Source organism: Desmodus rotundus, chromosome 2 (genome assembly GCF_022682495.2).
Source record: "Desmodus rotundus isolate HL8 chromosome 2, HLdesRot8A.1, whole genome shotgun sequence".
NCBI lineage: Eukaryota > Metazoa > Chordata > Mammalia > Chiroptera > Phyllostomidae > Desmodus > Desmodus rotundus.
Window position 1 is genome coordinate 99,598,703 of NC_071388.1, and position 26,413 is coordinate 99,625,115.

The window sequence follows — 26,413 nt, forward strand, 5'->3', positions numbered from 1 at the left end:
TTTCAACTAATAAAACACGGGCAATATCAGGTTCAAAACCAACTTCACTGTCTTACCTCCTCATCTTGTACCTTTCTGTTTTTGATCTTCTTGTATCTATTTTTGGCAATAGCACCATCATTCTCTGTACACTTGAATTCTTAGGAGTTCATCTCAACATATTCACTAAGCAACTCTAAATAATGTTTTATTTACAGTGGAGGATGTATCGTGTCAATAAGTGGCAAGTTCCAAACAAATGATGGTTAGCACTATTTAGACTGTCAAAAAATAGCTAAGTAGTAAACAGGGACCTACCTTGCCAACTTTACCTCCTACAATTTTACTATTTAAAAAAAAGGCCTCCTTTAAAATTGAACTGATCTTCTGAGGCTAATGTTTAGGTTACACGTTTTAGATAAAGCTTTCCCTGATTGAGAGGCCTCGACAATCTTTTATAATTTTTTTTTATCCTCCCCCGAGGACACTTTTTTCATTGCTTTTAGAGAGAGAGGAAGAGAGAAACGTCGACATGCAAGAGAAACATGGATTGGCTGTCCCCTGTGTGTGCCTGCCAGGGACTGGTCCTGCAACCTAGGTATGTGTCTCTGTGTCCTCACGGGGAATCAAACCCGCAACCTTTCGGTTACAAGACAACACTCCAACCGACGGAGCCACACTGGCCAGAGCTCTTTCTTTTTTATCTATCTATTTATTTATTTTTTACTCTCACCAGAGGACATTTTTTCATTGCTTTTAGAGAGAGAGAGGGAGAGAAACATGGATGTGAGAAACATGTATCGGTTGCTTCCTTGCTGCGCCCCAACCAGGGATCAAACCCGCAACTGAGGTATGTGCCCTGACCAGAAGCCAAACATGTGACCTTCAATCTACAGGAAGATGCTCCAAGCAACTGAGCCACAGCAGACAGGACAGGGCTGTCACACCATTCTAAGCACCAGGACAACAGTGGTTAATAAAACAGAAAAGCTTCTTGCTTTTATGGAACAAAATTCTCACAGACAGACAATAAGCACACCAATAAACAAGGTAATTTCAGTATAATGGTTCCCCCTTATCGACGGGGGATTCATTCCAAGACCCCTCAATAGATGCTCAAAACCGTGAATAGTACTGAACCCTATATATACTGTGTTTTTCCTTAATACATACATACCTTTTCACTTAAAGAAAGCACTTTACAGCTTCTCTTTGACATCTCTGAACTGTCAGCACTGCTACTCTTATGCTCTGGGGACATTATTAAGAGTTACTTGAATACAAGCACTGCATCATCAAGACAGTAGACCTGAGGGCCAAGGCAGCTACTAAATGACTAACTGGAAGGCAGCAAAGGGATGACTTATTGATTCACGTCCTGGGTAGGATGGCGCAGGCTACTCAGAAAGGTGTGCGATTTAAAACTTATGAACTATTTTTTCTGGAATTTTCCGTTTAATATTTTTGCACCACAGTTGACTGAAATTAACTGAAAGTGCAGATAAGGGGTTTCAGAAAACACACTAAGGTAACTGGATGAAGAGTGACTGGGTGAGTGAATGGCCTACCTTAGAATGGAGATCAAGAAAGGCCTCTCCGAGGATGAAGCATTTGGGCTGAGACCTAAATATGAAGCCAACTGTGAGAACATCCGGGGAAATAAGTAAAAAAACTATGAGGCAAGAACAAACTTTGGCATAACGAACTAAAAGAAGTGGGCTAGGAGTGAATAAGGGAGTACGTAGTATGAGGTAAGGTCAGAGTAGAGGAAAATGAAGGACAACAGAGACCATGGAAATGATCAAGGATTCTGCTCTAACGGTAACCGTTTTAGGCAAGGGGATGACATAAATGACTAATTTTTTTAAAATAACTTTGGCTGCTATGTAGAGAATGGACTACAGAGAGAGGAATGGAAACAGTGTGACCATTTAGCAGACTACTATGAGAGTCTAGGCAAGATAAAGTTAGTTTGATAAAGTGGTAGCAGTAGAATTAGGGAGAGGAAGCTGGATTCAGGATATATTTTGAAAACAGAGCTGGTAAGGCTTGCTGATGAACTGTTGACACTATCACAGACATCCCCATTTTCCTCCCCTTTACCCGCCTCCACCCAGCCCCCACTCTCCTTGCCCTCTGGCCTCACCACACTGTTGTCAGGGTCTATGGCTTGTGCATGTATGTTCTTTGGCTGATCCCCTCACCTTCTTTCATCGAGCCCTCCCATCCCACCCCCCTCTGACAGATGTCAGTCTGTTCCACGCATCCATGTCTCTGCTTCTATTTTGTCCGTTTATTTCATTAGAGTCCACATATAAGTGAAATCATACAGTATTTGTGTTAGTCTGACTGGCTTATTTCACTTAGCATAATAATCTTCAGGTCCATCCATGCTGTCCCAAAAGGTAAAAGTTTTTCTTTTTTACCTCTGTGTAGATTAGATTGAAGGGGGGACATATTAGAGAAAGAATGACTGAAAGTCATTCATGACTGAAAGGAGACCTACCACAAGGCTAGTTGCAAAAATGACACAGCCTGAACAAAGACCGTGGCACAAGTGGTGGATCTCTCTAAAGCACCTATTCGATCACCTCGCCCCCTCTGCTCAAAAGTGACTCCCTACCCTCACATTTGGCATCCAAGGCCTTCCACAATCTGGTCCAATCTTGTGTGTAATCTCAAAGTGCCCCTGCACAAATCCTGAATTCCAGCAATACTGATTGGCTATTTCCCCCAAACACATAAAATTGTCTGCCTTACATACTGTTTTCTCTACCTAAAATGCCCTTGATCCTATCCACCTGAGGCCCAACTCAATTGTCACGGTGTGTGGTTGCCTCCTGTGCACTCCCTTCTGGGGACCTGGCCTGCAACCCAGGCATGTGCCCTGACTGGGAATCGAACCAGTAACCCTTTGCTTCGCAGTCCGGTGCTCATTCCACTGAGCCACGCCAGCCAGGGCAAACACTCTTAAACTTTAAAGCATGCACCTATATGGGAAAAAATCAGAACACTGTTTGTAAGAGGGAAGAACGAAGAAGGATAGGGCCGGGATTGACTGGAAAGGGGCATGAAGAAACTGTGAAAGATAATGGTATTATTCTCTATGCTGATCGAGGTATATGTAAATGTCAAAATTCATTTAACAGTAAAGATTTGTGTATTTCACTAATGCAAATTTTACAGAACGAAAGTATACAAATATTGAATTCTACGTAATGATATGCATAGTGAAACACATGTTTAGGGATGAAGTATGTGGATGTTTGCAACTTAGTTTGACATGTATTAAAAAAATAAAAAAGTGGATTGATGGATACTTATGTGATAGAGTAAATAAAGCAAATTACTGAATACATAATCTAGATGGTAGGTACATGAGTTTTCATTGTACAATTCTTTCAAATTTTCTGTAATATCTGAGTATTTTCATAATAAAAATCTGAAAAAAATACACCTAATATTTACAATAAAAAAGTACATGATGACTTCTCATTTCTCCTCCACTGTATTCAGTGCTGTGCTTTTCACATTTAAGGTACTTACATAGAAAATGTAATGGTTTCGCTCCAAGCCAGAAGAGAATGGCAAGGAATATTCCAAGTAATGAAAACCAAAGGCCTGCAACCAAGACTACTCTACCCAGCAAGGCTCTCTATTAAAATGGAAGGCCAAATAAGGCGTTTCCCAGACAAAAGTTGTCTAAAAGAACATACCTACACCAAACCAGCTCTGAAAGACATGCTTAAGGGTCTGCTTTAAGAACAGGAAGAAAAACAATGAGAGAGGAACACAGGTACGAAAAAATGGCAATAAATAAGTACCTATCAATAATAACCTTAAACGTAAATGGATTAAATGCTCCAATCAAAAGACACAGAACAGCTGAATGGATAAGAAATCATAACCTACACTTATGCTGGCTACAAGAAAGAGCCCCACCTCAGTACAAAAGACCTACACAGACTGAAAGTGAAGGGCTGGAAACAAATATTCCAAGCAAATGGAGACAGGAAAAAGAAGTAGGGGTAGCAATATTCATATCAGACAAAACAGACTTCAAAAAAAAGGGCCATAAAGAGAGACCCAGAAGGTTACTTCATAATACTCAAGGGAAGAATCCATCAAGAAGATATAAACATTGTACATATATATGCACCAAACATAGGAGCACCCAAATATAAAGAAAATCTTGGAGGATTTCAAGAAAGTTATTGACAGCAAAACAATTATTATAGGGAATTTTAACACCCCATTGTCAAAAATGGACAGATATTCCAAGCAAAGTATCAACAAAGATACTGCAGCACTGAACAATGTCCTAGATCAAATGGACTTAACTGATATATACAGAGCCTTTCATCCCAAAGAAGCAAAATACACATTCTTTTCACATGCACATGGAATATTTTCAAAGATAGACCACATGATAGGACACAAAGCAAGCCTCAACAAGTTCAAGAAAACTGAAATCATATCAAGCATTTTCTCCGACCACAAGGGACTGAAACTAGAAACCAACCCCAAAGGAAAAAACCCAAAACACTCAAAATCATGGAGACTGAATAGCATGCTATTAAACAATGAATGGGTCAAGAATGAGATTAGGGAAGAAATCAAAAACTTTCTGGAAACGAATGAAAATGAACTCACAACAACCCAAAACCTATGGGACACAGCAAAGGCAGTCCTGAGAGGGAACTTCATAGCAATACAGGCCTACCTTAAAAAGACAGAAACATTTCAAACAAATAACCTAACCCTACGCCTACAAGAACTCGAGGAACAACAACAAATACAGCCCCAAGCAAGTAGAAGGAAGGAAATAACCAAGATCAGAGCAGAGTTAAATGACATAGAGACTAAAAGCACAATTCTAAGGATCAACAAATCCAGGAACTGGTTCTTTGAAAAGATAAACAAAATTGACAAGCCTTTAACCAGACTCATCAAGAAAAAAAGAGGACCCAAATAAACACAATTAGAAATGAAAGAGAAGAGATTACAACTGATACCACAGAAATACAAAGGATTGTAAGAAATTACTACAAAGAACTATATGCCAAGAAATCTGAAAACCAAGGTGAAATGGACAAATTTCTAGGAAAATATAATCTTCCAAAACTGAGTGAAGAAGAAGCAGAAAGCCTGAACAGACCAATAAACAACTGACAAATTTGAAGCAGTAAACAAAAATTCCCAACACACAAAAGCCCTGGACCAGATGGTTTCACAGAATTCTACAGAGCATTTAAGGAAGAGCTAACCCCTATCCTTCACAGACTATTCAAAAAAATCCAAGAAGATGGAAGACTCCCAAACTCTTATGAACTAGCATCACCCTAATCCGAAAACCAGATAAAGACACAACAAAGAAAGAAAACTTCAGGCCAATATCGCTGATGAACATAGACGCTAAAGTCCTCAACAAAATATTGGCAAGCCATATCCAGCAATACGTTAAAAGACTGTACACCATGACCAAGTGGGATTCATCCCAGGGATGCAAGGATGATATAATATTTGCAAATGAATAAATATAATACATCACATAAACAAAAGGAAAGACAAAAATCACATGATCATATCAATAGATGTGGAAAAAGCATTTGATAAGGTACAGCACCCATTTATGATAAAAACACTCACCAAAGTGGGAATAGAGGGGCATTCTGCAAACTAATAAAGGCCATACATGAGAGACCTACAGCCAACATCATACTCAATAGGCAAAAACTAAAAACTTTCACACTAACATCAGTAACAAAACAAGGTTGTCCACTTTCATCACTTCTATTCAACATAGTATTGGAAGCCCTAGCCACAGCAATCAGACAAGAAAAGGAAATAAAAGGCATCCAAATTGGAAAAGAAGAAACAAAACTGTCCCTGTTTGCAGATGACATGATAGTGTACATAGAAAATCCTATAGACTCCACCAAAAAACTGCTCAACCTAATAAGCGAATTTGAAAAAACAGTGGGCTACAAAGTCAATATTCAGAAATCAAAGGCATTTTTCTATATCAACAATGAAATATCAGAAACAGAAATCAGGAAAAAAAAATCCCATTTGATATAGCAACAACAGCAGCAAAAAATACCTAGGAATAAACCTAACCAAGGAGATAAAAGACCTGTACTCAGAAAACTACACAACATTGAAGAAAGAAATTAAGGAAGAAACAAACAAATGGAAGCATGTACCATGCTCATGGATTAGAAGAATTAACATCATCAAAATGGCCATACTACCCAAAGTGATTTATAGATTCAATGCAATCCCTATTAAAGTACCCATGACATATTTCAGAGTTATTCTCTATGTTCTCTATTTCAGAGAACAAACATTTCAGAAATTTATATGGAGCCATAAATGACCCCAAATCACTGCAGCAATTGTGAGAAAGAAGAGCAAAGTAGGAGGGATCACACTACCTGATATCAAACTGTATTTCAAGGCAACTGTAATCAAAACAGCCTGGTACTGGCATAAGAACAGGTGCATAGACCAATGGAACAGAACAGAGAGCCCAGAAATAAACCCAAGTCTCTATGGTCAATTAATATTTGACAAAGGGGGAAGAAGCATAAAATGGAGTAAAAATAGGCTCCTCAACAAATGGTGTTGGGAGATCTGGACAGCTACATTCAAAAAAATGAAACGTGATCACCATCTTACATCATACACAAAAATAAATTCAAGGTGGATAAAATATAAGTCTTGACACCATAAAAGTCCTAGAGGAGAACATATGCAGGAAAATCTCAGACATTCAACCTAGCAATATCTTCACTGATATTCCCCTAAAGCAAGGTACATAAAGGAAAGAATAAACAAATGGGACCTCATCAGCCATGTCTGATGTGGCTCAGTGGACTGAGCACTGGCCTGAGATCCAAGGGGTCACTGGTTCGATTCCCAGTTGGGGCACGTTCTTGGGTTGTTGGCCAGGTCCCCGTGTTTCTCTCCCTCTCTTTCTCCTTCCCTACTCCTGTCTAAACAAAGTGTATATTAATAAAATCTTAAAAAAAAAACCCAAAACAAAACAAATGGGACCTCATCAAAATAAAAAGCTTCTGCACAGCTAAAGAAAAGAGCATTAAAATGAAAAGAGAACCAACCATATGGCAAAACATATTTGTCAATGATACCTCAGATAAGGATTTGATCTACAAAATGTATGAAGAACTCACATGACTCCACTCCAGGAAGACAACCCAATTAAAAAATGGGCAAAAAGCTCGAACAGACACTTCTCCAAAGAGAACATATAAGAGGGTCCAGAGACATATGAAAAGATGCTCAGTATCGCTAGCCATCAGAGAGATATAAATTAAAACCACAATGAGATACCACTTCACACAGGTGAGAATCGCCATCTTAAACAAATCAACAAACAACAAATGTTGGAGAGGATGCAGAGAAAGGGGAACCCTAGTGCACTGTTGGTGGGAATGCAGACTGGTGCAGCCACTGTGGAAAACAGTATGGAATTTCCTCAGAAAACTAAAAATGGAACTGCCTTTTGACCCAGCAATTCCACTGCTAAGATTATACCCTAAGATTCCTGAAACACTAATTAAAAAGAACCTATGCATCCCACTGTTCATAGCAGCACAATTTACAATAGCCAAGTCCCGGAAGCAACCTAGGTGCCCATCAGTAAATGAACGGATTAAAAAAACCAAGGTACATTTACACAATGGAATTCTATGTAGCAGAAAGAAAGGAGCTCCTGCCCTTTGGGACAGCATGGATAGAATTGGAAAACATTATGCTAAATGAAATAAGCCTGGCGGTGAAAGACAAATACCATATGATCTCATGTATAAGTGGAACCTAATGAGCAAAAAAAAAAAAAAAAAAAAAAACAAGCAAAATGTAACCAAAGACATATAATCAAAAACCAGTTTGAAATTAAGAACAAACTGACAGTAATCAGAGGGGAAATGGAAGGGCATAATGGGAGGGAAAGGGTGAAGGGTTTACAGAAACAACTATAAAGGACACATGGACAAAAACAAGGTGGGGTGGAAACAGGCAAGGGAGGTGGGGATGGCTGGGGTGGTGGGGACTGGGGGGAAAAGGCAGAAAACTGTACTTGAACAACAATAAAATTCAAAAGTATTTAATTAAAAGAAATTTTAAAAAGAAAATGTAATGGTTTCATAGCTTTAAATAATTTAAACTTTCCTTAATAATTTGTGACTATGTCAGTTAACCATGCTTTACAATTTAACAAATTTATCTAAACCTAAAAGCTATACTAAAATTTTACAATGTTACAGCACCTTCACTTATGTTCTTGTGAGGCAGTAGGGGCAAATGTTATTCTCATTTACAATGAGGTAAATGATGGGCTAAGGCCAGCTCTGGAAAAACAGATCTTCTGACCTTTAACCCAGGATAGTCTCCCTTATAAACCATGTTAGAGAAAGTATCTAAAAATTTCCCCCAGGTTTTACTAGTGAGACTTATTTTATGATCTCTTTACTTACATTATCTGTGTGAATAGAATGGTTCTGCAAGGCAGTTTAACTTTTGCCCCACTTACAACATTCAACATTTTATCTGACCTTCCAAAAGAAAAATCAGTGTTCTTTAAGCAGTGTTGGATGTTTTAACAGCAAAAAGGGATTCTGAAATTTGGTTTTAGAGATTCAAATAACTATGGGGAAGGAAGCTGTTATAAATGCTACTTAAAATAACCTTATTTTATAGACTCAAAAGTTAATTCCCAAAGGGGTTAAATGATCAGCTCAAGGTTCCAAAGCTGTTAATGGGAGAAGCAGTACTAGAATCCAGAACATCTAACTCCCTAAGCAGGGCTCTTTCCCATAAACCTTAAAACTGTCATTGCAAAATTATCTGAGTGTATTAACTCAATTTAAATCATAGTATGAATGTGACAAAACCAAAGCCACAAAGGGGCCAGTAAACGTTAAATAGTCCACATACTTTCGAATTCAAGTCTTTATTTAAAATTTTTACAAGGGTTTGCATTTGCTGGGCACATGGATTACACTTGAAGTCAGCTGCTGTGCTGAGCTAGTCTGAGAAGCAGCTGAAGAGGGTGCAATGACCCCACATAAAAAAGACCCCACTTAAGTTCTTTGGCCAAAGGATGTTTGTCAGAGAATTCAGCCTGTTGCGATTACCTCCAAGAACAGCACTCCCTACAAAACGGCTCAAAGCACAAAGCTTACTACAAATAGGTCAATGACAGGTGAAATGACTTTTCATTATCTTTGGTTAAAAATACATTTGTATGATCATGACTTTTTAAAAATTCAACTATTTATCTAGACAGCAGCACATTTGTGGCTACAATGGAACAGATAACTTTCATTGCAACTTCGTCAAAATCCAAACCCCTGTCCTTTAACACATGGGTTAATATTTAACCAAAGACTTCTGGCGATTGAACATATAAAAAACACCACCTTTTTCTTAAATGTTACATTTTCTCTAATGCTTAGGAAGGCAGCAGCACCCGGGCAGATACCAGAATTAATCTCCTCTTCAAGCCCCCAAATGTTCTGCCCCATCAAAATAGTAAAACTTGTACCAAGTTGTTTTATCAAGTCCATAAGCTCTCCACTTTTTAAAAAATCTCCTACAAATGCTCCACTTAAAATACGAGGGGGAATGGTACAGGATAGAAGAGATTTCGGGGGATGGCCAAAAGGTTTTTACAATCCCTACCCACCGCGGCTTGGTCACCGCGCAACCACCTGGAGTTTCCCGGGCGGTTACTCCAGGCCTGAGCCGCGCAGAGAGAACCATGACCCCCAAGGAGCAGCCTGGCTCCCAAAGGCCAATCCCGCGCCCCCCATGACCTCCAATGGCTCGAAAAAGGAGCTCTGAATTGCCCATTTCTTCCACACTAGTCCGCACTCCCTCCTAGGCCAGAGAAGGGAACAGGGACCGGGGACAAAACAAAGGACACGCCTGCCACTGAGAAAAACCCCATCACCTGGAACTCGGCGAACTCCTCACAGTTCACACCGCCACTGGGCGCCGCCATATTGGACAAACGCGAGGCCCCCTCCGTGAGCCAATCACCGCGGAGCAAAGGTGTCCGCGGCGCCGCCTGACAAAGTATTTCTAGGTACATCTCCGCAAGAAAGCTGAGCCCTAGGCCTGTTTTTTCCCCTAGTCCTCTTCACGTCGGAACCTAGAACTCTACTGTTGTTTCCACGTCTACTGCTTTAACACATCCTCCTGGAACTGACCCATATGCATGGATCGAAGAATGTCAGAACTTTTGAAGGAATCGTTTTACCCTAATCCCATCTTCTTATAAAAAGGGAAACAATTCCCTTGTCGAGTAGAAGTGGTTTTTCTTAACCCTTTCCCTCCATTATCTACCTATCAAAGCTGAGGGGCCTTCGTTAAGAACTAGGGACCACTCAGAAATGTCAACAAGACATTGCTGACAGTGTGGGTGCGTAAGGGTTGAACAGGTGTTAGGTGGGTAATGCTTAGTTTTACAAAAATAGGTAAACAGAAATAGGAAATATACATTAGCCAGAGAGACACTCCCAAAGCCAACAAAATAGGCCTCAGCTACGTGTTTTTATAAAGACATACACTGTATATTCATTGAAAACACTGAAATACCGGTTTACCTGGGCAGTTTGACTTCGTGAGTCTACAGTTCGCAAAGTTATAAAGCAGTTACTGTACTTTTCTTCTATTTTAAACAAGTACTTTCTTAGATCCGAAGAATAATACGTATAGGAAAGGCTCATTATACTCATACTCTATATGAGCATTTTAAGGACGCGTGCCTCAGGTGGTGCCCGCTAGACGACTTGCCACCACATTCTCCGAGTCCGGCACGTTCCAAGCGTCTGGCCCGGTACCACCCGCCAGCCCCGCCCATACGCCCGCGCGTCACGCACGATCCGTTCGCCCCGCCCTCTCTTCCCACACGCTCCAACCACCCTCTGAGCCTACTTCTTTCCCTTTGCAGCCCTCGGTGACATTGAGTACTCCTGCGCCACCGCCTTCCCCGAGGCGCTGTGCGGTTTGGCGGAGTAGGCGGCCATGGGGAGCCTCCGCGGCCTGCACCTGGTGGCGGGTGAGACGCGGGACTGGATGGCGGGGGTGGGGGGCTGGGCAGCCAACTTGGCCACTGGGTTTGGAGAAATCCTGCAATCTCCCCAGTCCTGGTAGTGGCTTGGTGCCTCACGCACTTCCCTCTAGTTGCTTGGAATCCTACCCTCATGGTAGTAATAATGGGAGAGAGCAAGGGCTGAGTGAGCAACTGCTGAGCAGACAGTGGGGCTGGCCCGACGTGACCCTCGCACCTGGCTCCTAACCACACTGCTCCCACCAACTTCATGAGCCCTTGCTCCCCCATCCCTTCCCCCTCTCCCCTCACTAGCCCCCTAGGAGGAGCTAAGCTCTTACTGGCATCTGCCATCCTTAGAACTACCTCATTGCTTGATTCAGTTAGCTTTCCACCCTAATCTCTCCCCTCCCTCCGTTACTTCTACTTGAGTATGGAGTCTCCCCCCCCCACCCCCCACCCCCGCCGCCCCCTGTCCCACCCCATCTCGAGTTTATCCCTGCTGTCAGAGAAAACTGTAGTCTGGGGTTTCCTATCCATTTAGAGACTGTGATTTAAGGTCTCACAGTTGTTTTCTTAAGATGGGGGATTTCTTTTAAACAATTCTACAATTAAGTACTTTGAATTTCTTCAAGTGTTATGTAAATACAGGACCTGTAGTTTGTTTTCCTAGTAGACATCTGTAATAATGGGTGTTTGGATTCAGAGCTTAATTTGCTTTGGGGAACCCGCCGAGGTTTTGCTTAGTAAAGGCTAAGAAATCAGCATTTGCCTCTACTCTCTCGTCTGGGCCCCAGGGCCAACCACTCTCGCACACCTGTGTAAGATTTGCTAAGGCACAATGATTGTTCTTTTGTTCCTTGGTACCAAATTATTAAAGAGATGTATAATTCACATTTTAAAGGAAGAATTGCCCCAAACTTGGCTATGGAAGTAATATAAATGTATATTGTAAATGAAGTAATGTTAAAAAAAAGTTATCCTTTACACACAGTTTATTTTGCGTTCCAGTGGAGAATGGACTGGAAAACATGTCTCAGACTGGAGAATATTGTTTACTTCTTTTACAGCAAATACCCTCTCCACTAAAAGTGATGGATTTCATTGATTTGTTCAATCTGTTGAACTAATTTGCCTAAAATCTTTTGTGTACAGTAGTCCCCCCTTATCTGTGGTTTTGCTTTCCACCATTTCAATTACCCATGGCCAGTCGTGGTCTGAAAATGTTAAATGGAAGATTACAGAAATAAAGAATTTATAAATTTGAAGTTGCGGGCGGTTCTGAATAGTGTTGGTGACGTGAGGGACCTGGTTCTTCTTGCTGACGCATGTAAAGAGTTACAGATCAGCAAATCTATTAGCATGTAATAAGTTTATTAGTGATCCATTCCCATGGAAGGAAACAGGACTGGGTAGAGTGGGGGGTGAAAGGCAAAGTTTCAGGGCAAAGCAGGGTGGCAAAAGTTGAGGGGCTGAAGACCAGGGGCATGTCGCCAGGAAGCCTGAGGCCCGGTGGCCACAGGCCCAGTGGCCCAAGAGCCAAGAGCATCAAGAGCTCCCAGAGCCCCAGAGAGAGAGAGAGAGAGAGTCCTTTGTTCTGAGGACTTATATAGTTGGTGGGATAGGAGGAAAAAAGTTACATGTTGATAAACGGCTAAATGTGGCGCCAGCTTTCCTGGGGCAATGTGACTACCCAAACTTAGGTATGTGTGGGGGTCTGTAAGCCTGAATCCTTATCTTGCTCCAGACTCCATTTGTTCATCTTGTTGTAAAACAAATACATGACAGGAGGCAGTTAATTAAAATTGGGGCACTTTACAAAGTTATTTCTGGGCTCTTTCTGTAAGCATCAGGGACTCCCTCCTAAAACAGATAGTGACCAGAGGTAGACAATTAACCAAAGTTGTTTTATGGGCTGCTTCTTTGGGCACCGTGGACCCTCTCCCGAATTCTAGACCTTGGGATTAAAGCACAGTTTCAAGGCTTTCTTTCCCAGATAGTGGAAATGCTACATAGAATTTCAAGGACTTCCCTTCTTTAACATAGTGTTTCTTGTGATGTTGGAACACCTGGCGATATTATCAGACCAGGCTTAGGACTGCTGAGTTAGCTTGTGAGACATGTCTCCCTCCTCCTCCCTGCCTCGGTTTACTATTTATACTACCTAATTGGTAAAAGGTGTTTCCTGGCAACCAGGATGCTAGACGCTGGCCAGTAACAGTATTGCAGTCTCAGAGTTCTTCCTGTGCCGTCTCCTGCCTCAGTGTGATTAAGTCTTGCATCTTTCCACCCCATCTCGCCCCTGGGTCCAGCGTTTACTCTGCAGAGACTATCAGATTGTTAGGCACTTAGTAGCTGTCTCCATTGTTAGACTGACTGTTGTGATATTGCAGTGCCTGTTGTGATATTGCAGTTCACGTCACCCTTACTTTAGTTACAGTGGCCTCAAAGCGCAAGAGTAGTGATGTTGGCAGTTCAGACATGCCAAAGAGAAGCTGTAAAGTGCTTGTACATATTAAAAAACATAGTATATGTAGGGATGAATACTATTCATTGTTTCAGGCATCCACTGGGGTCTTAAAATGTTTACCTCATGGCAAAGAGGGGACTACGGTATTCCCTTAAAGTGTTACCTTTTCAGCATGGTAAGTGAAAGAATCATTGATCTGTAAAAAAGCTAAAATAGACTGAGTGAGAGGGACTTTGACTACACAAGAGCTAAGACCGAAAGTTTATAAGTAGTCCATCTTCTTGCCTTCAGAATGTATTTATGCATTATAAAGATTCCAAAGCCTGCCCTAGCTGGTGTGGCTCAGTGGACTGAGTGCTGGCCTGGGAACCAAAGAATCGCCAGTTTGATTCCCAATCAGGGCACATGCCTGGGTTGCAGTCCAGGTCCCCAACAGGGGGTGCATGGGAGGCAACCACACAGTGATGTTTCTCTCCCTTTCTTTCCCTCTCCCTTCCCCTCTCTAAAATAGATAAATAAAATCTCTGAAAGAAAGAAAGAAAGAAATTTAAAAAAAAATTCCAAAGCCTCCAGACTTTTAATGTTTAAGAAGTTCAGTATTGGGCACTCAATCAAAATAAAATTCCTTGAGCAATTTAAGAACAATTTTATTCCAGAGAGATCCACTGAAGATGTCATATGGGCACCTCTTTCCAAATGTTCTTCTCTTAATGTTTGTTGTTTTGTGAACAAGTCCACATAATTTGCTCACCCACGTTTGCCCATTTTATAGCTAAATACATTCATGTACCTTATCTTACTTGACTGATTTCTCATAGTAGCCTTCTTAGGTAAGTCTTATCATCCCCTCTCCATTTTACAAGTGAAGAAACATAGGTCAGAGGGTTAAATGGCTTATCTAAAATCACTTCACTTCACGATGTTAGAGCCAGGAGGTGAACCTGCCCTCTAATTCTGGAACTTGTGCTCTTTGCCTTGTTCAAGCTGTCTATTCACAGTAGCGTGTATGCGTATGTGTCATGGCTCATTGTGTCTCTGATGTAAAGTGACAGTCATGAACTGTAATTGTACTTATGAGAAGGAGGCACACATTCATATGCAACTGGATTTTCAAATAAGAAGACTGATGTAACAAGCAACTGTAACCAAAAACGTAAAGTCTCTACTATCCACAGATTTAGTCAACCACAGATCAAAAATACTAAAAAACAAAATGTTACCTTGTTGCTGATTTATACCGTTTAATTAAGTCTATGATGGTTGCATCTCTACTGAGCAAGTACACTTTTTTTCATGTCGTTATTTCCTAAACAATACAGCCTAATAGCTATTTACATAGCGTTTACATTGTATAAAGTATTACAAGTATTCTAGAGGCTATTTAAAGCATTTGGGAAGATGTGCATAGATTATATGCAAGTACTATGCTATTTTATATGAGACGTGAGCATCCTTGGGTTTTTGTTGTCTGAGGGGGTCCTAGAACCAGTCCCCCTCAGATACCAAGGGACCACTGTGCATCTCACTTATCCAGAATATTAATAGGAATAAGATACTCTAGGTGAGTAAAATTTCAAATAGCCAAAGCTTAATCCTTTAAATGATGGCCTTTTATTTTTAATATTTTCTGTTGGAAATCTTTGCTATACTCCCTTAGCAAACAGAATATGGGCTTTTATGGCTTGAATTTGTTTATTGTTTTGTAGATATAAGTCAGGGTTACCAGTAACTTGCAATTCTTGGACCACTTCACAGATGAGAGGCCCTGTAAACCTCTGCAATTATAATACATATAACATAATACATAATTATATTCAAATTTTGATGTTTATATAGCTGTTTACAGAGAGCAGATCCATAGTTTGCATCTGTTACTGAGATCTGTTTGTACACTTTCAGTTAAAAAGCGTTGCTACTGATGATTTACAACTAAAGAGCTACTGACCCATACTAGTGTGGGTTTCATGAGGGTAAAGACTGGATCTGATTTGTATTAACTAAATCCTCAGCACTAATCATTGTCTAGCTCATAGTAGACAGGAATTTTTTTGCGGGGGGGTATGAGAGACTCTAGGAAGTATCTTGGAACATGCTGCAGATAAAAGGTGAGTTACCTCAAAGTAGAATAAAATAGGTAGAAACTTCAAGTCATTATATCTTTCTACAGAATAATTATTAGGTCAAAGGAATGGAAGGGCCTTATAAAAATGTTTCTTTGTACTTTCAGAAAAGTTTTACTGCCCTAAACTCCGTGGACTTAAAAGCAGATTTTAAAATGAATTTATTATCATTTTTATACCAATGCAGTGGACCATGGCGGCTCCTTGTCAGTTTAACCCACATCACAGAGCATTAGAATCAAGAGGCATCCTAGGAGTCCTGTAGTCCAGTCCCCTAATTTTAAAGATGAAGGAACTTAAGACCCAAAGAGAAAATTGACTTGCGAGGGTCACACAAATACAAAGGTGGGCCATAACCAGTATCTCCTGGCTCCTATGCATATTTTATTTCCACTGCATTCATTGTTTTTTTTGTTTGTCCTTGCTAACCAACCCTAAATGAGTACATGCCCTTTTCTCCTGCAATAATCCTTCTCCAGTAATTAGCTTTGCATGTCTTTCCCTCCAGGTTTTGCCAGCAGGTTTTTATTAAGCACCCACTTTGTGTCCTGTGCACTATGAAAGCTCTAAAATGAGTGGACTGCCACCCCTAGGCCTGGAGTTTACTGTAATGAACATTTATATAGTACACCTGGAGAGCTTATACATGACAATATATGTTAAATTTTGGGTTACAGGACAGGTTTTCAGTTGTGTGGTGTCCTGGAGCTGGTTCTAGTGGCTTTGTGCACCTCTCTTCCCAATCACACAGTCAGAGATGTTATATTGGTAGCTTGAAGTCTGCCATGGTGAGGGTTACTGACACACACTACCTGTCAGGACTTTTCCCTGCCAGCCCTCCCAAGAGCCAGCACACCACTCAGAGAAAGGAGTAGTGTAGGTTATGATTATCTACTGAAGGCTCCACTGAGACAGAAGGGATGGGAGGCTTACATGAGCAAAGGCAGGGGTAGTAATGAGTCTGGAGTGGGTGATGGGGTGGGGGAGCGGAGTGAAAGGGCAGTAAAGAGAAAGGATTACATTGGATTTGGGTCAGGAGGTAATAGGACATATGGTGTAGCCTTTTGAAGATTTTGAATCAGATGAGTTTGGACAGAAAGGAAACCTTTGAGCAGAAGTGATTAAAGGAAAAGTTTTCAACAATTAACATGCCTGGCCCTGGCTGGTGTGACTAAGTGGATTGAGCCCAGGCCTGCAAACCAAGCGGTCACCAGTTCGGTTCCCAGTCAGGGCACGGACCTGGGTGGCAGGCCAGGTCCCCAGTGTGGGGTGTGCAAGAGACAGCCACACATTGATGTTTCTCTCCCTCTCTTTCTCCTTCCCTTCTCCTCTGTCTGGAAATAAATAAATAAAATCTTAAAAAAAATTTAACATGACTGCTTACATAAAACATGAATAGCTGCTACCTGTGAAGATAGTTCAGTAACCAACCAATGTGTGAGGTGGTGATGGACATGACACAAGAGGAATATATCTGGGAAGTGTTTCAAGGAAATTAGTATGACTGAGACATAGAGTAATTTAAGGAAAATTCTAAAGATTTGACGTCTTTGAGCCTGGAGGACTGAAGGAATGTTGCCCCACCGTCAGAAATAAGAAAGTTGGGAAGGGTTTGGTGGAGAGGATGGTGTGTTATTGAGTGGTGGGTGGCACTGAGTTATAGGTGAGGATGGGACTCTCGGTTGAAGACCTGAGGACAAAGGAAGGATGCAGTTAGGGGCATATATGAGAGCCGTCAGTGTGGAGCTGATTATTAAAACAATGGTGGAGTCCTCCTTGAGAGGAGAGCAGAGTACTGGCAAAGGCAGAAGCTTAGAAAGGCCTGACATAGTGTAAGTAGTAGGAGGTGGCAAAAGGACGTTATAGAAGAGAGATCGTAGAGGTCAGGGATAAAGGGAGAAAATGGTGTAGAATGTCAAGAGGGACTAAGTCCTTATAGGATGAGACCAGTAGAGTCAAATGGCCACAAAGATGGAAGAGTGGAATCAAAGGAGCTAATGATAAGAATCTAAAAAATATATTCCTGTGATTAGAAAGAGATCATTAATGTTTTTAGAACAATTTTAGTAAAATGAGTGGGGGAAGAAACATTGTAGTAAACCGGGTGCTGAGGTCAAGGTAGCAGATGCGTACCACTTATTCAGTCATTTGGGCTATGAAAGGAAGCGATTAGTATCTTATTTATACGAGCTGTTAAGAACAAGTAAATGTTTTGTCCAAGATAGCGGACTGTCAGTGCCACTGTGGTGTGATGAAATAGGAATTCTCATCAAGTATTGATAGAAGTGTAAATGTACTCGGCCTTTCTGGAAAACAGCTTGTTATATATACTAAGAATCTTAAAAGCGTTCATATCTTTTAATCATCATATCCTTTAGCTCTCAACCACCAGGATTATGTATAAGAAAATAATCAGGAATGCCATCAGAGATTTATGTAGAAAACTGTTCACTGAAACATTATTTGTAACAGTGAAAATGGGAGACAAATCCAGCTGTAGGGAATAATTAAATTCAGGTTATATCTGTGTTGGATGTCATATAGCTATCAAAAGTATTTTTAATTAGTATCCAGGAAAAGTGTGACATAAGGTATAGTACTTATTATGTGATTATAAAAAATGTGTAGGTTGTGTATAAGCATAGGAAAAAGTCTGGGAAGAAATATACCAAGTTGTTATTCCTGGAGAGTATGCTTATGGGTACTTTTATTTGTTTATTATTTTTAGCTTCCAAATTTTTTGTAGTAGGCAGGTGTTAACTTTTATAATTTCAAATTTTGTTTTGTTTTAAGAATGGGAAAACAACATTTGGCATGGAAAGGAAGGGTCTAGAGGTTGTGAGAAAAGTTTGGTACAACATTCCTTAGCAAGAGGGATCACAGGTGAAAGGGTTCAGTTGTGCAGAGTGAAGGACTGGTGTTCTGAGCCTGCAGGGAGGGATGAGAAAACAGCTGGAGCAATAGGGATATTGCTGTTCCCTATCACCAATAGGGATATTGGTGATCTGTTTCTGTCACAAAGCCGATTTAGGTCAATAGCTAAGGCCAAGAGAGTTTCAAGTAGCCCCTGTTGGGCATGTGCGGGAATGCCAATGGGGGAAAAATGATCACCAAGGAGTGGCCCTATCTCACTGAAGAGTGGCCACCAGGTACATAGAATTGCAAGACTTTTTTCCATAGAGTTTCCCGTACAACTTAAAAGCCGGACAGATGCCAAAGATTTATTTATAAATCCGTTTTTTCAACTCTAGAAGATCTTTCCCATAAAACCAATGTTATAAATGGTGCTTAGGGTTCTAGCTAGTCCACAAAAACTCTGTCAATCCGTCTTGCCAATTTTTTCCTTTTTCTTTTCCTTGCCTTTCCTTTCCTTTTTTTATTTCTTGACAATTTTTACTCCCAACTAGTTTTCACATATGTTAGGTTCTCTCCGTTAGGACTTACAGTTATCCATTTTCTTCCTTTCTTTTTTAATATTGACAGTAATATGTCTTTATTAAGAATTAAGTAAGTTGGGGCTTCCCGCCAAGATGGAAACGTAGGTAGACACACTGTGCCTCCTTGCACAACCAAAAGAAGGACAACAACAATTTAAAAACAAAAAACAACCATAACTGACAGAAAATCGAACTGTGTGGAAGTCTGACAATCAAGGAGATAAAGAAGAAACATTCATGCAGACCAGTAGGAGGGGTGGAGATGGGCAGCTGGGGCTGAGAGGACTCACAACAAGGTGGCGGCTGGTGGGGACCAGGGCAGGCAGTGCAAACGCTTGCAGACCCGGTGGCCCCACATTCTCGCATAGATAAACTGGGAGGAATGGCAGGGAAGCGCAACCCTGGGCTCCAGCTCGGGGAAATAAAGCCTCAAACCTCTGATTGAAAACGCCCGTGGGAATTGAGGCGGCAGTGGGAGAAACTACCAGCCTCACAGGAGAGTTCATTGGAGAGACCCACAGGGGCCTAGAGCGTACACAAGCCCACCCACTTGGGAACCAGCACCAGAGGGGCCCAATCGGATTGTGGGTAGCGGAGGGAGTGACTGAAATCCGGCAGAAAGTGAAGCAGGCACCATTGCTTCCTCTCGCCCCCTCCCCCACATACAGCATCACAGTGCAGCAGCCAGCATTACCCCGCCCTGGTGAACACCTAAGGCTCCGCCCCTTTATGTAACAGGTGCACCAAGACCAAAAAAAAAAACAACAAAAAAAAAGGCCCAAATGAAAGAACAGATCAAAACTCCAGAAATAATTCAACTAAGCAATAAAGACACAGCCATCCTATCAGATGCACAGTTCAAAACACTGGTTAATCAGGATGCTCACACAATTGGTTGAATTTGGGCACAAATTAGATGAAAAAATGAAGGCTATGCTAAGAGAAACAAAGGAAAATGTACAGGGAACCAATAGTGTTGGGAAGGATACTGGGACGCAAATCAATAGTGTGGACCAGAAGGAAGAAAGAAACATCCAACCAGAAAAGAATGAAGAAACAAGAATTCGGAAAAATGAGGAGAGGCTTAGGAACCTCCAGGACATCTTGAAATGTTCCAGCATCCGAATTATAGAGGTGCCAGAAGGAGAAGAGAAAGAACAAAAAGTTGAAAACTTACTTGAGCAAATAATGAAGGAGAACTTCCCTAATCTGGCAAAGAAAATAGACTTCCATGAAGTCCGGGAAGCTCAGAGAGTCCCAAAGCTGGACCCAAGGAGGAACACACCAAGGCACATCATAATTACATTAGCCAAGATGAAACAGAAGGAGAGAATCTTAGAAGCAGCAAGAGAAAAGAACACAGTTACCTACAAAGGAGTTCCCAGAGAATATCAGTTGATTTCTCAAAAGAAACCTTACAGGCAAGAAGGGGCTGGCAAGAAGTATTCCAAGTCATGAAAGGCAAGGGCCTACATCCAAGATTACTGTATCCAGCAAAGCTCTCATTTAGAATGGAAGGGCAGATAAAGTGCTTCTCAGATAAGGTCAAGTTCAAGGAGTTCATCATCACCAATCCTTTATTATATGAAATGTTAAAGGGATTTATCTAAGAAAAAGGAGATTAAAAAATAGGAACAGTAAAAATGACAGCAAACTCACAGTTATTAGCAACCACACCTAAAACAAAAACAAAAGCAAACAACTAGAACAGGAACAGAACCACAGAAATGGAGATCACATGAAGAGTTATCAACAGGGGAATGGCAGGGGGAGAGAGGGGGGAAAGGTACAGAGAATAAGTAGCATAAATGGTAGGTAGAAAATTGACAGGGAGGCTAAGAATAGTATAGGAAATGCAGAAGCCAAAGAACTTACATGTATGACCCATGGACATGAACTATAGAGGGGCGGATTTGGGAGGGAGGGGGTGGGCAGGATGGAGTTGAGTGAAGGGGGGAAATGGGACAACTGTAATAGCATAATCAATAAATATATTAAAATTTTTAAAGTTCATGAAATTGCTATTTGTAATCTTTAAAACTGCACTGAAGTCTTAATTTTGTTGTGTCGCACTAAAGGAACAGCAGGATGGTTATACAATGTTCTTTTTCATTCAGTTTTGTGACTCTAAAGTACTTGCAAATTCTTAAGACTACCTTTACCACCAGATTAGATCAGTAAGTGTAATAACCAATTTCCTCATAAGTAATTCAGTGTATGTTTTTATATCATATTCACTTACACTTAAGAATTAAAGCAGCCCTGGCTGGTGTGGCTCAGTGGATTGAGCAATGGCCTGCGGACCAAAAGGTCTCCAGTTCAATTCCCGGTCAGGGCACAGGTCCCCAGTTGCAGGTGTGAGACAGGCAACCGATTGATTATCTCTCACACATCATGTTTGTCTCCCTCTCTTTCTCCCCCCTTTCTCCTCTCTCGAAAAATAAATAAATGAAATTCTTTTTTAAATGTCACTATAAAGATCTGTTAAAAAAATTTAAAGCAAGTGTATTACTCTGATGGAAATACGGAAAATCTCATGAAGTATACAAGGATAATATTGAAGCCAAACGGAAAATATCCTATTCTTCTTATTTTTTAATGTTTCCTTTCATAATCATCTGCATGATAAATTAGAAAACCCATGAAGTTGCCCACAGATCAGATATGTATTTTCAGTTCCTCAGAAGCACCTGATATCTGTAGCTAATTTATACCCAATTATTAAATGTCATTTCAGCAAAACCAAAATGAACCCTACAAGTTCCTATAAACAAAAGCTTCCAATGGACTAAGGACAGACAATAATTCATGTAGTCATTCAAGGGATTATGGCTGTTCCTTAAGGAATGCCAGTTCAAATCTGACATTTTGGTCAACACCAAAAGTAATCATTTAATAACAATTTATATGTAATTATCTTTAAATTCTTTATCAGCATAACATGAAAACAGTCTTTCCACAAGCAAAAAATGTGGAAACATTAAAAAAAATGGGTCATTTTTTAATGTAACTGATAAGATTTTATAAGCTACTCTCGGAAACTGGATGTTGCTAGAGAGAATCCCTTCATTTCGTGGCTTTTCTGCATCCACTGGACTGGACCAGTTCTTCTGTGTGTGGTCCTAAGAGCTCATCAAAACATAGGTCATGCTATATAGGTAGTAAAAAGCGGGCTAGAAGATAAAAGGCTGACTTGCACCATCCTCCTTTCTGACGGTATGCTAGAATATCTGCATTCATGATGGTCGCAGGGTCGTATCCTGGCCCACTCATCATTGGTCTACTCATATACCTCCAAACATGAAACGCCATGTGGAGGGACATACCGAGACCCAGTGTAAGCCACTGCTGCACAAAGAAACATCATACAGAAGAAAGCATGGGTGAGTTATTCCAGAAGTACAGGAGGATTCGGGGTGTTAAACTGGTCTATAGGGTTACTGTAATCAGTCTTCAGCTCATCAGATGATGCCAGACGATGAAGAAGATGATCGTAGCAGTGAACGCCAGCGCCAGCATATAGCAGAAGGCCGTGAACATGAACACCATGGCTGGGGAGGAGAGCAGGGAGCAGGGCAGGGCCCTCTGGGAAAGCCCAGCTATCCATTTCCTTCACAAACCTCATTTGCATACAGTGTAGTGACACCATCTAAAGTGAGGTTCCATATTCCTGTCTTCCCACTCCTGCTGCCTTTACCCCTTCTCCCCCCACCTCAGGCCTGGCTTGCATTCTGCACTCAGATTTATCTTCCAGAAATACCATTGCTCTTTTTGTTTTCCTGCTCAAAACTGCTTTGCCTGTTTCCCAAATCATTTGGGGGGAAGAGCAGGCAAAAGGCTTCTCCTTGGGGGGCGGTGGGGGGAGCGTGGATAGCCACAATACCAGACGCAGAGTGAGCTGGGCCAGTGTCATCACTTACATTCTGAGCCCTCGAACGCCAGCTTGGACCTCAGTAACGGGGCAGAGTTAGGCGTGTGAGTGATGGCAGGCTGGCAGGCAGATCCAGAAGTCTGCGTCACATACAGGAGCAGGACAAATCAGATTTGAAGCCACATAGATCAGTTCCTTGTCACAACAGTAGCAGCAAGCCATTCTGGTCTGATTACTGACAAAGCTCAAAGCAAGTTAATATTACAGGTTTATTCATTTGTTTTGCTGTGGTCAGTCCTTTGTGCAGTACAGCTTTGCTTCTAATGTGGAAACTAAATCAATGTTTCTCTAATCTAAATGAGCTCTGGGTGGAAATAAGAGCTCCCACTTACTTAAATGACAGACTTACCCTAATTTAATCATTCTTTCTACTAGGTCAATTAGAGTAGCTATAAACATTTGACATGCAATTCGCTGTAATTATAAAACACAGTACTGATGAGACAGTTATGTATATGAACTATGCTATACTCAGGATAGGCATACATGTAGCTTTTTTTCCTCCAGAGAATTAAAATTGACTGGTTCACAAAAGGAACTTTCCAAGTGCCTTCCTCAGACCTGCCCTTTCCTATTACTGCAAACGTTTTAGGACTGGAAATATCCTATTTCAATTCTAAAAGGACTAATAGGCATTTGTGGACTCTCATGAGTACTGTGTAAGTATTTAGATTAGAAAATCTTGCCATGGGACATGAAAAAGGAACATCATTGCCCCAGAAATAAGCTTCTCCCAGTGGAGGTCATGGTAGCAGCTGCTGGCCTTCTGGAAAACTCGGAAAAGAGAATGAGGAGGTTGGGCAAACAGTCTCACCACTGAGGCAGGATCAGGTCTGTGGACTCTGGTCACTCACTGGGAGGTAATTAGGCAGTGGCTGTTTCCCCCACGAGGGGCAGCCAGCTGCTGTGGAGGAGGGATGTGAACTAAAGCCTTGTCTGCAGGGGGATGGAGAGGCAAGGCAACTGTAGAGCAGCGCACACTGTGTGTCGTAAGGACTGGCTAGTATATTGGAGACTGACAGCTGGGCATACTCCACAGGGATGCCAAACTTTCAGTGCAGCGAGTTAAAAATAACTGACACACAGAAGTTAGAAGTAAAGCTGAGCTTCTTGTCAGTAAGTTAACTGTTGAAAAGGCATTTATTTTGGGCCCAACTGGAGATGTTGTATTAAGCCCTTCTGCACTCTGGGCATTCACGAAGCTCATGTTCAATGCGAACTCTAGCTGGTTGTGTTGAAGAGTGGTGATCCTCAAACATAGCCGCACCTTAGAATCACTGCGAGAATCTTTTCAAAGAATATTTAGGTCTGGGTCCTAGACCCAGAAATTGGGATTTCATTGGTCTGGCATGGTGCTGTGCTTCTCTTCTCTTCTCTTCTCTTCTCTTCTCTTCTCTTCTCTTCTCTTCTCTTCTCTTCTCTTCTCTTCTCTTCTCTTCTCTTCTCTTCTCTTTTCCTTTCTTTTCTTCTCTCTTCTCTTCTCTTTTCTCTTCTCTTCTCTTTTCTTTTCTTTTCTTTTCTTAGTGTTCTGGTGATTCCCATTGGCAGAGTTTGAAATCCAGTTTTCTAGAGCAGTGTTTCTCAAACTTTAGTGTGCATAGGCATCACTTGGAGGGTGTAAAGACATTTTTCTAGACCCCACCTCAGAAGGTTCTGAAGGTTTGGTGTGGGGGTCTGAGAATTTGTATTTCTCTGATGCTCCCAGCTAAGGCTAACTAGCACTGTGCTAGACTTTAGAGATGTGGTATTGGTTTCCATGTGTCTGGCACACAGTAAGTACTCAGCAACTGTTGAGTAAATATGGGTGACTTTTTGATTCTCAAAATTTAATGTTCATTTGGATATCTCATTAAAAATGTTGTAGGTCTGGAGTGGGAGCTGAAAGTCTGCATTTCTAAAAAGCTCCCAGGTAATATCAACCATGCTGGAGAATAGCAAGGTGTGACAAGGTATAAACTATTATGTGTAGTTTTCTCATTTCCACCAGGGTACGCTTGTCAGATGATCTTCACCTGCACATCTTTGGTCGACCCTGGATTGGGCACACTTGCTACTATACCCCACTCCTTTTTCTTTCCCATTGCATGAGCATACTGGAGTGCAAGCGAGTGACATTTTTATAGCAATAACATCAAATCTCTCTGATTTTTAATAGTAACTATCAAGTAAATATATAATATTTATAAAATATGTATAAAGTAAAAACCAGTATATAATTAATAATACCCAAGTACCCATGTTTTAAAAATATTTTTATTTTGGAATAATTTTAATGTACAGAAAGCTTGCAAAGATAGCACAGAGTTCTGTGTAGGTCTCACCCAGTTTCCCCTAATGTTAAGATCTTACACAACCACAATACATTTGTCAAACCAAGAAGTTACCATTAGCACATTACTGTTAGCTAAGGCCAGACTGTTTGGTTCTCACCAGCTACTCTGCTGTCCATTTTCTGTTCCAGGGTTCGATCCAGGCCACCACATTGCACTTAGTTGTCATGTCTCCTCGGTCTCTTCTGGTCTGTGACAATTTCACATGCTTTGATTTTTATTATCTTGGTAGTTTTGAAGAGTACTGGCCAAATATTTTGTAGGATGTCTCTCAATTTGGGTTGGTTTGATGCTTTCTCATGATGCGACTAGGATTATGGGTTTGGGGAACATGTTTTATGACTGGTGATTTTGGCCACTTTGTTTCTTTCCTGTGAAGTCACTATTTTTTTCCTTTCCATACTCTGTTCTTGGGAAGTAGGTCACTAGGTCTGACCCATACTCAAGGGGGAAAGAATCCAGGAGGGAAGATTATCTACATATATTTGCGATTTCTCTTTAAGGAGGATTTGTCCCTCCTCCTTCATTTATTCATTCATCTAGTTATTATTTATATCAGTATGGGCTCATATATATTATGCTTTGAGTTATAATCTGTTACTGCATTATTTATTATGTTCCTCAAATTATTCCATTGTAGGCTCTATCAGATCAGCTCCTTTGTCCCTTTACATGCCCCCACCCTTTTGTTTTTTGAACACTTTTTTTCTTTCTGGTGCTACAGGATATTCCATATTCATCTTCTATTTTCTCTGCTGCATCTTAGAATCAGCTATTTTTCTCCAAGGAGCTCCACTTCCTCTTTTTGGATAATGGTATTTAGAAACCAAGATCTGGGCATTGAGTGTGTGTATTGCTCCTGATGTGTCACTGAATCCAGGCCCACCCAGTGGGTGGAACTGCGAAGTACATATATGTATACTAAGCCATGTGTACACAAATAATTATGTCTATATCTGTCCATCTGTCATATCTTTATATATTTATAAATACATAAACAACATATAAGTATGTAAGGCAAAAATAGTCCATGCAGTGTTCTGACTCTGATCCAGCACCACAGGGT

The 26,413-nt window shown here is 41.0% G+C and overlaps 2 protein-coding genes and 1 pseudogene across 4 annotated transcripts in view; 1 reads left to right on the plus strand and 2 right to left on the minus strand.

The window, feature by feature from the left end:
* MIX23 (mitochondrial matrix import factor 23) overlaps positions 1-10,827 on the minus strand; it is a 28,195-nt gene extending 17,368 nt beyond the window's left edge. The window contains exon 1 of one of the 2 annotated variants that reach the window (XM_024578110.3): positions 10,614-10,827. In XM_024578110.3, the coding sequence (XP_024433878.1) occupies positions 10,614-10,745 (132 nt within the window). In that variant the 5' untranslated portion in view covers positions 10,746-10,827. Of the gene's footprint in view, positions 1-9,958; positions 10,018-10,613 lie in introns of those variants that run through there. The other variant, XM_024578111.2, reaches the window with a different exon arrangement.
* A 78-nt stretch (positions 10,828-10,905) lies between these two features.
* Positions 10,906-26,413, plus strand: part of FAM162A (family with sequence similarity 162 member A) — a 34,952-nt gene continuing 19,444 nt past the window's right edge. Inside the window, exon 1 of one of the 2 annotated variants that reach the window (XM_045186011.2) lies at positions 10,906-11,068. In XM_045186011.2, the coding sequence (XP_045041946.1) occupies positions 11,035-11,068 (34 nt within the window). In that variant the 5' untranslated portion in view covers positions 10,906-11,034. The remainder of the gene's footprint in view (positions 11,069-26,413) is intronic. The other variant, XM_024578117.3, reaches the window with a different exon arrangement.
* Positions 21,986-22,635, minus strand: LOC112320616 (protein cornichon homolog 1 pseudogene; annotated as a pseudogene).